Source organism: Rattus norvegicus, chromosome 10 (assembly GCF_036323735.1).
Source record: "Rattus norvegicus strain BN/NHsdMcwi chromosome 10, GRCr8, whole genome shotgun sequence".
Taxonomy (NCBI): Eukaryota; Metazoa; Chordata; class Mammalia; order Rodentia; family Muridae; genus Rattus; species Rattus norvegicus.
Genome location: NC_086028.1, coordinates 50,943,654 through 50,953,934, shown reverse-complemented (window position 1 = coordinate 50,953,934; position 10,281 = coordinate 50,943,654). Strand labels below are relative to the sequence as shown.

At 43.8% G+C, this 10,281-nt stretch overlaps 1 protein-coding gene across 4 annotated transcripts in view; it reads left to right on the top strand.

Annotated features, from left to right (window-relative positions):
* Positions 1 to 6,871: 6,871 nt before the first annotated feature.
* Map2k4 (mitogen activated protein kinase kinase 4) overlaps positions 6,872 to 10,281 on the top strand; it is a 104,716-nt gene continuing 101,306 nt past the window's right edge. The window contains exon 1 of one of the 4 annotated variants that reach the window (XM_039085426.2): positions 6,872 to 7,057. In XM_039085426.2, coding sequence (XP_038941354.1) covers positions 6,949 to 7,057 — 109 coding nt within the window. In that variant the 5' untranslated portion in view covers positions 6,872 to 6,948. The remainder of the gene's footprint in view (positions 7,058 to 10,281) is intronic. The other 3 variants (XM_063268626.1, XM_063268627.1, NM_001030023.2) reach the window with 3 other exon arrangements.

Below are 10,281 nucleotides of genomic sequence, written 5' to 3'. Positions count from 1 at the left end.
TCCCAAAAGTTGGGGAATTCCACTCTTTCACATTCCAAAAATAGCCCAGCAATAATTGTTGCTAATCTGTGCTGATGAGAAAGTCATTTTTTCCAGTTACTGGCAGATTTTAATTACTGGTATCTCATTAGTATACAAGCCCAACTTCCAGCATGTGACTCTTGAAAAACGGAAGGCTTTTCTGAGCTCTGACTGCTTGAATCTGTTATGATGTGATTCAGTCCAAAGGGACTGTTAATGACCTCAGAGTTCATGGTAGACTGTCTTGAAACATAGATGTTTCCTTTGTGGTTTTTATATAGTCCTTATATAGTTTTATATATAAACATGCAATACCTGTAAATGCTCAGTTTATTGGATATTGTAGGCAAAACGTCCCCCCAAAATAACGAGGCTAGATAGTGAAGCTACACCAAGAGCAACAGATAACTATCTGTATGGAGGTGGTGAAATCAAAACCCTCGGGTATTCTGGGAATACAAATGACTCAGCAACTTTGGGAAGGAGTCTGATAGTCTTTAAGTGGCTTTTTGCACACAGAGTTTCCCTAAGAGCCTTCCGCTTCACTCCTAGGTACATTCTCAGAGATCAGAAAATTGACCCACACAGGAAATGTCATATACAAACCTTCACTGCAACATTGTTGAGAATAACCAAAGAGTAAAAACACCCCGAAATGCCCATCAAGGGACAATGGATACACACAATCTGTCACATTGATACAATGTACCCTTATCAAGTCCTCCAAAAGAACAATGGCCAAAAAGCCAGGCAAATCTGTGGAAACAGGAAGTAGATTAGTGCTGTCCTAGATCTGGGTAGGGTGTGTGAGTTGGGGTTTCTACCTGTGTGATAAACATGACAGAAAGCAACTGGAGAAGGAAAGGGTTTGGTTTATCTTAGAGCTTACAATTCCTCATGAAGAAAAATCAGTGCAAGAGCTCAAGACAGGAATCTGAAGCAGAGACCAAGGGTGGGGAAAGGGGGAGGGAAGGAGTTGGGGGTGGGGACTGCTGCTCCTTCCTCACCAATCATCAATCAAGAAAATACCTCCCAGGCTTGCCCACAGGCCAATCTGATGGAGGCCTTTTCTCAATTAAGAATTCCTTTTCCCAGCCGATTCTAGCTTGTACCAACACAGAGGATGTGGCTGGAAGTCACAGAGGCCAGTGACTGTAAAAGGGATAGGTTTCTTCTTCTTTTTTTTTTTTAAAAAAAGATGTATCCATTTACTATATATAAGTACACTGTAGCTGTCTTCAGACACACCAGAAGAAGGCATCAGATCTCATTACAGATGGTTGTGAGCCACCAGTGGTTGCTGGGATTTTGAACTCAGGGCCTTTGGAAGAGCAGTTAGTGCTCTTAACCACTGAGCCATCTCTCCAGCCCAGGATAGGCTTCTTTTGTAAAACATTGTAAACTTACTTCGTGTGATGGCTGCATATTTCAGCGACTATACTAAAAATCACGAGTGTCATGTCAAGTGTATAATCTGCATGGTATATGGAGGATACATCACTGAATCTCTTGCCAGAAAGACAGAATGAGCCAGGTACATCCACACTTCTCTTCTTGCTATGACCAAAAACCTGACTTAAAGGAGAAAGGGTTTATTTGGCTCATAGTATGAGGGTACAGTCAGTCTGTCGTGATGGAAAAGGCACGGTGGCAGGCATGTGAGACTGCTGGACACGCTGCATCTGCAGTCAGTAGTGCAGAGAGATGGGCTCATTCTCCCCACTTTTTAAATAAAAATCTACATTGGTCTTCTGCCTTCATGTGTCAGAGGGTGTCAGATCCCCTGGAACTCGAATCACAGACAGCTGCAAACTGTCATGTGGGTGCAGGATTTGAACTTGGGTCATTTAGAAAAACACCCAGCGCTCTTAATTGCTGAGCCATCTCTCCAGTAGCCTCACAGGCAACCTCCCTTTTGTAATCAAACTCACAACCCCAGCCTGTGAGACAGTGCCACCCACATTTTAGATTTCTCACCTGGATTAGCCTAACCTGGAAATTCTCTTACAGGTTCTCTCTGAGGTGTGTCTCCTAGGAGATTCTAGATTCTGTCCAGTGGACAATCAATGTTGGCCTTCACAGCACACAAGAGGGCACATGCCTATAATCCTAGTGTGTGGTGTGAGAGACTGGGACTCTAAGACCAACCTGTGCTGTTCTGGAAAGGCTGCCTTAAAGCAAAAGATACAATGAGATAAAGAAATGTTACTAAATTTGAACCATAAACCTGTTATATATTTAAAAACAGTAACAAACAAAAAACAAAACAGCCAACCAGAAAGGGACAAAAACATTCCACACACTACCTCAAGCAATTGCTAACCTCTATTAACAAGATCTAGCTGGTAGGACGAATTTTACATTGCTTCTTTTGCAATTTTATTGACAGCATAACGTACGTGTTTAGCTTTAGAATGCTTTTTAGTGGTCTTGTGCTTTCGGCTTTTGTAATATTATGAAAATTTCACTCCTAAAATTGAAAACACTCTAGTTTGAATCAGTGTACCGCTCCTCTAGACTTTGCCAGTTTAAAAGCTTTAGAACACTCTGGAAGGCTTCTTTTAGCATCCCTTTGCTCACCTTTCCACCGTGTGTTCTTCAACTCAACCACTTTTCAAAAACTATCGCACATTATCAGGCAGCACATGGGCTCCTTAAATATTCCAATACATAATCGGCTGGAGTTTCATATTCATTAGGGTTGTTTTAGATGTAAAATATACATACAAAAGTATACAAATCTTTAGTATCCATTTATAGGGCTTTTCCCCCCATTTTTTTCTCAAGAACTTCCTTTCAAGAGCTAGAGTATCACTACCATCCCTGGAGAGTCTCTCTCTCTCGTTTCATCTCCAAGTTCCCTGCTCCCAAAGCAGCACATACTGTTCCCTTTCCTCCCTCCTCTTCTGTCCTCTACATAGCCTCACTTCCTTCCTTTTTCTACAGTGTCTCACTATGTAGCCCAGGCTGGCCTTGAATTTGAGATCTCTCTGCTCCAGACTCCCAGTGCTGGGATAATGCCATGATGGGGTTTCATTTCACTTGACTCTTCTTGTGTCCCTCCTCTTCCTTCCTTCCTTCCTTCCTTCCTTCCTTCCTTCCTTCCTTCCTCACTTCCTCGCCTCCTTTCCTTCTTCCCCTCCCTTCCTCCTCTTATCCTTTCTCCCCTCTTCTTTTTGATACAGTTCCTCGTCCCCTTCTTTCTGCTTGAGGCAGTTTCCCCCTTCTACCCCAGGCCGGCTGGAATTCACAATCTTCCTGCCTTAACTGTCCTTCCAGAGTTCTGGGATACAGACATCCCTTACAGCACTCAGCATCCCTCTCCTTTTAAAAGTGAAGTCAGAGAAATAGGACACAGATTCTGAGGGCTGGGTGTGGATGTAGTTCTGGTAGAATAAAATCACATCCTTTTGAAGTACATTGGTATCTGGTCACACCATAGCCAGCGCTGCCAATATTACTTTTCTCTTGGTGGTAAGACCTAGAGTTTCAAGACTTTCATTTTTATTATTACAAGCAGTGCCATGATAAGCATTTGCCTGCAGTTCTACACAGATGCATGGTTATTGGCAATGTTAGTAATATCATTTGAACGGCCATCTGACTCTGGCTGAAGTGCCAGCTTTTCTGGTGGTAGGATGGGTCAAAGTTTCTCTCATGCACTATGTTTCCAGTTGACAAGCTGCTCAAATGGTACCCAGAAACCACACAGTTCATTGTGCCTGAAGAGGCCACATGGACAATGCAATGGCCTGGTCATAAGCTCTTGATGACTTTGGGAAGAAAGGAGATGGGTTTTTCAGAAAGTAGTTTGTGGGACACTTACAGGAAATGTCTGTTGACTCTGTTAGCCATCCCCCGGGGATGTTTCTAAACCTCTTATTACTTTTCCAGATGTCGAAATGGGGTCCTAAGGTGAAATCCATCCGAAATTACTCTTGTTTTATTTGGAATATAAAGTGAAAATGTGTCCTTTTTTAATCAAGATGTTTAAGACTTATTTTATTTTCTGTGTATGAGTGTTTTGCTTGCACATATGTGTGTGTAGCATGTGCATGCTTGGGGCAAGCCGAGGTCAGAAGAGGGTGTCAGATTCCATTACAGATGGTTATGAGGGACCATGATGGCACTGGGAATCAAACCCAGGTTTTCTGTGAGAAAAACAAATGTTTTTCACTGCTAAGTTGTATCTCCAGCCCCTAAAACTCTCCTCTTAATCTAACCATTGACGTTGAGAGATGAACCAAAAAGAAGCAGCAAACTAGATTTTGCAACCAAGTTTCCTGAATCAGGTGCTAGGCAAACATGACTCTTTCTCTGTAGCTTCTCTTAAGGCACCTTGCTCTCACCATGCATTACTCAAAGCAGTAGACTTAATGCCATTCCAATTCTCTGGTTGCACAGCAGTCTGGACTTCCAGGCCCATGCAGAAATTCCGTACATTGGTTTATAAACAGGATTTTTCTGGGGTTTAATACACATTGCCTAATTGTCCTCCCCCCTCTCCCCAAATTATGATAGCCACTACTATTATTACTCCAAATTCTAAGCTTCCTTTGAGACATTTATTGTTAAAAGCCATATACAATGTTAGTTTTCTATGGCTGCCATAACAAAGTACCACAGGCAGCTAGCTTAAGCAACAGGAATTTGTTTGCTCATAACTGTGAGATCAAGATGTGGCACAATGTGGTTTCTCTTCTTGGCTTGTTGATCCCCATCTTCTAGTTTCCTCGTGTGGATCCTTCCCCTGTGTGTCCTCCCACCATCTCATGATAAGAACACCAGCCTTCACTACCTCTTCAGTCTTACCAATCTCCTCATGGACCGTATCATCTTCAAACACAGTCCCTGTCACAGCACCAGGGCTTAGGACTTCAACAAATGAATTCTTAGGAATTCAACTCAGTCTAGCATGAACACAACACAGAAGCTTACAAGAAAAGTAGGAACATGAGAACAAGTAAAAGGCATGCACACAGCTTCAAGAGCTTTAAGAAGTCAAAGTCCTGTCTTGTTTCTGCCCACGTGTAGATTTAATCAGAAGTCCTTGTTCTCAGTCCTTATCTGTCAGTTTACAGTACCAACAGTGATGCAAATCCAGGCCAGATTTATCACAAGCCCAACATTACACAAATAGCTTGGCTGGGTTCACACCCCTTCATTTCTCTTACCCTCAAGAACTTGCTGGGTTGAATGTTTTCTTTAGGTTTCTTTGTTACTTGTTTTTCTCATTCATGTTCATTTAACTATAGTGGCTCAGTATTTGCTTAACCTGATTAAAGTCCTTTTGTATGACCTATATACCCTCTAGGGCAATATTGGAAACAATAATATCTTTTAGCATCCATCCAGACTCTGGTAATGTCTTTAAGAGATTGGTACACACACACACACACACACACACACACACACACACACACACATATAAATAATATATAACAAAATAAAATATATAATGTAACATAATAATATATTGTACTATCATATACCATATTGTATAATAAATATCTTATATATTTTGTAATATATTACATATAGCTAACATAACACATATTTTAGAATTTATATTTTATATTATATAGTATATAATGTATATAGTGCATATACTTATAATATGATATATATGTTATTAAAGAACTATAAACTTGTTGGAAGGGGAAGGGATTTACAAAAGCACTTTCCATAGGACTGGAAACATATTTATTATTATATTTATTATTCACACCAAAGACAGGAAGTGGGAAGCTCATGGTGCTACGGAAACAGGGAAATTCAAATTCCTCTAAAATATTTCTTTACATTGCTCCAGCCCCCAAGAAACTGTGGAAATGACACTCACAAACCATAGTGATGCTAGAGCGGGCTGGGATACTTTCCCGGCAAGTCAAATGTCATGATACACTGGGTCTAGAGTAATGACAGGACCTGATACATTGCTAGCAAATTATGGAGCCTGCATGTTAAAGTGTCCAAGCCAAAAGAAATATACAACTATATTGTATTGTTTTTTTCTTTTGTGTACATCCATGTTTTCTAATATGGCAATTTGTTTGGAAGAAGTATTTTATTTGATTTTTTTCATCCCTAAAAAAAGCTGTAGAGAAGATTCTGGAACTTGTCCATAAACCAGCTTGACCAAAAAACCTCAAAGAGATATGCCTCCTAAGTACTGGGATTAAAGGCATGTGTCGCCTTGGTCTGCTTTATGATTTTTGATTCTTCTCCTGGACCTAAAGTATAACCTTCTTCAAAGAAAGCCACCTTCTGACCTGTGCTTGAAAAAGAGATATGTTTGAAGGCCACCACAGCCTCTCCTTTTGTTGTTTGCTGTTCTCTTCCCACACAGAATAAATTAACAAAATATTTAGTGTGCATTCTGGGCTGGTAACCGACACCGGAACTTTTCCTTTTGGATTGTGATACTTATTTTCCGCGAAGTACTCCTGTCAGCCTCCAGCAGGACAGAGAGCATTGGGCTGAGACCACAGCTATTGCTGCTTCTTCTGTAATGGTGGATCAGAGACTGGACAGGAAGCATGACTTCTGAGATCTCTTAGAGCGCTACTGTTCTGATTTTGGGTTCTGAGGTTCGGAGAAGGGAGTTCTAAAGCTTTGGGGCCATAAGTCTTTCCCTCCCCTCAATGCACATATATTTTTGATTCTGCAAGCCACTGTGGGTCCCTGGGGGGTAGGTAGAGGGCCACCCTGATTCAAGACTGCAGGCCCAGCCCTTAGTTCTGGGTGTTGCAGCTCAACCTGTATTGCAGGCTGCGCGTCAGCGCTGGTGGGGGTGTGCACGGGGGCGTGACGGAGGCGTGTCCGGGGCGTGGCCAAGGCGGCGCACGCCGCGCCCTCAGCGGGGCGAGAGGCCGAGCTTGCTGCATTGCAGCCGCCGCGGCGCCGCTCGGCTCCTCATTTCCAACAATGGCGGCTCCGAGCCCGAGCGGCGGCGGCGGCTCCGGGGGCGGTGGCGGCACCCCGGGGCCCATCGGGCCTCCAGCTTCTGGCCACCCGGCGGTCAGCAGCATGCAGGGTAAGGACAGCGGGCGCGCCGAGACTCTGGGGCCCCTCGCGAGGCGCTTGGCCGAGCCGCGGCCTGTGAGCCGCTGCGTCCCCGGGGCTGTCTGAGGAAGCCGCCCGAGCTCCGCGTCCCGGGCCCGGCCTCGCCCCGGGCTCCTCATCCCCGGCCGGGTTTCGGTGAGCGCTGTGGCGGCTCTGGCCCCGCGGGCTCAGGCCCACCTGGCCGCCCCCGCCCGCAGCTCACCTGGCGCCCGCGGACTCCCGGAACGCTCGCGGCGGGGCCTCTGACTTGCAGGTCGGCCGCGTCCCGGCCCTCGGCCCCGCCGCCCCCGCGCGCCGCAGTGGGGCCGGCTCAGGGCCATCTTGCGCCTCACGGTGCGCCGCTGGAATAGGGCCACCGCGCTGTCCCCCGGTCCCCAAAACTTTGCAGGGTGTCTGCGTGGGAGGGGCGGGGGTTTGCGAGGCTCTGTGCCACCTGTAAGGTGGATAGACAGCCATTGGCCCGGGAGAGGCGTTTCGACCGAGGCCCGAGATGTGTGTTATCCTCTCATACAGAAAAGAAAATCAGATAAAAATAGACGGAGTTCGGCTGAAAGGGAGAGAGATTCAGGAAACCGAATGGCAGAGGTCAAAGTGATCATGTCTGGGCATCTGAGGCAGCTTTCCTGTAATGGCCTTTTCTCCCGGAGAGGCCTTAGGAGCTCTGTGTGGGTTTTGACAGGGGGTGTTGTGAAAATAACAGGCCCGAGTCCATTTCTTAAGTTTACTGGGGCTATTGACACAGGCAAGCCCAGAAATCTCTTGACAACTTTAGCAAACGACTTATGCTGCATTATTAGAGTCGTTTGGATATCCTTGGTATCAGTATGACCATGTTTTCTTTTTGGTTAAACTCTTCATAAAGGGCTCCTTGTGTCTAGTGAAGTTCAACAGATTATATGTTGAATATTTCGTGTTTAATGACAGCATACCATGATTTGGGCAGCAGAAATACGATTTGTATTTATATCCCTTCCCATAAGAAAAATTTGTGGGATAATATATAACCAGATCGTGCACTTCAGTCAGAAGATATATTCTGTGCAGGTCCTAAGCTAATTAATTCAAATGTCGTTAGTGGATGCCTGCTGTGCTCCATAGCACATTGCACAGAATACAAGATGGATTTTCTTGATATCATACCTTTATTATTTGTTAAGATAATTTGAGTTTATCCTCTCTTTTGCCCTGCCCACAATGGGTGTGATTTAAAGTTTAAATATTTTAAGGGTAGTGACAGAGCCTGATTTGAGTTCAATCCTTGGGACTTACATGGCAAAGAGAACTGATTTCCTCAAGTTGTCCTCTGACTTCTACACTTGAATACACAATAAATAACTCAGTAAAACAATGTATACATTTCAAGATTGAGTGTGTGTTTGTGTGTGTGTGTGTGTGTGTGTGTGTGTGTGTGTGTGTGTTTGGAGAGAAGAGGCTGACAGTTCGAAAAACCTGTATACATTTTTTTTCTTGTTCAGAAAATACTGAGCAACTGCTTAGAGCCAGCATAGAGCTCCGTTTTGAGTGTGTAGAGACAGTGAACCCAGCTGTCTCATCTCTGGTGGGGCATGTCCCTGTGAGGGTGGAGGAGGGAAGACATGGAGGTAAACAGGAGAAATTGCTTAAGAAAAATGAAAGCAACAGCTGGGTTTTGTGATAGAAGATAACTGGGCCGTCTCTTTGATAAGATGACAGAGAAAGACTGTCTGGAAAGAACAGAGATGGGGCCTAGGCAGTGAGAACAGTGAAGAGGGGAGACTGTCTAGGAACTCAGAGTCACATAGTCAGTGATTCTGGTGTTCTTTAATCTCCTTCTCTGCTTTTTGATATCTGGAACCCTTCTTAAAAGGGCCCTAAACTGTCTTGGAATTATTGCTGATTTTTTTAGAGGTGGGGGGGAGAAAGAATGTTTTGCATGTATGTATGTATGTATGTATGTATGTATGTATGTATGTATGTATGTATGACTATTACATGAATGCTTGATGCTGGAAAGGTCAGAAGAGGTCATCAAACCCCTGGGGCTCGCTTTATAGATGGCTCTGAGCTACCAAGTGGGTGCTGGGAATCAAACCTGGCCCTCTTGCAAAAGCAACAAGTGTTCTTAACCACCGAGCCACTTCTCCAGCCCTTGTTTTGTTTTTGTTTTTATCTTTACTGATATGTCTTTACTTGAGGCTAGAGCATGTCAGTTCTATCCTGTGTTTTGAACCTGTTTTGACGGCTCAGAATAAAGAAATGTTTAAGGTGTTGTATAGTGCAATCTGAATCAAGAACCTTGGGCTTAAGCAGCAAATTAATTTTTTTCTAGGTTTGAGCCAAACTACTCATTTTTTTTTAACCAGTGTCTTTCTTTGGTTTTATTTTTATTTATTCTTCTTGAGATGAGGTCCCCCTGTATTTCCCAGGCTGCCTCCCATTTCATAATCTTGCTACTCAAAAGACTGCCTTTCTTGGAGTTGTTCATTGTCGGGTCTCATTGACCAGCAGATTCAGGTTTAAGGACATAGGATTATGGTTCAGCAGTCTTTGAACCATATCCAGGAGGATAGGTACTTTGCTTGACCAAAGGGCTTTGTGGTGTTTCATGGCTTGACATCTGTGACCCAACTGTGATACAAAACTGGAAACATTATTTCCATTATACTGTAATGCTTAATGGCCAGAGCTCTGGAATCCTGAGAGTGGATCCCATCCTCATTCACCTCACCAGGACTTAAGCTTTTTGTGAGTATAGTGTTTAGCCTCTCTGAACCTGTGTTTCTTACTTGGAAAGTAAGAATAATGCCTGTTCCACAGGCACAAGGATAATGCATACAAAGCATGAGACTTGGCATACAGTAAAGAGGCCATGCATGTTGGCCATCAACATTTTCATCTGTTATTTCCCCTGGTCCCTATCTCTTTATCCCAAGTGTCTCTAGCCTCCTGTGACCAACTTACACATTTCCTTTTCTAGCTTTTATTGTCTGTGGGTTGGACACTTCTTCTAACCTGCTGATGTTACTATATTTCACTTCTAAGGGACCCTATTTTTAGAATTCCAGAGAAGAGTTTGTTCAACTTCAAACTTTAAATCCTTGTTGGTTTCTGGATCTGAGATTCTCAAATGATGATGTGTTTGAGGTACTCTTGTAGCTGTAAATGGGCTGTGGGCTATGGGTGGCTGGAGTGGGAATTGTAGCAACCTTGGCTTCT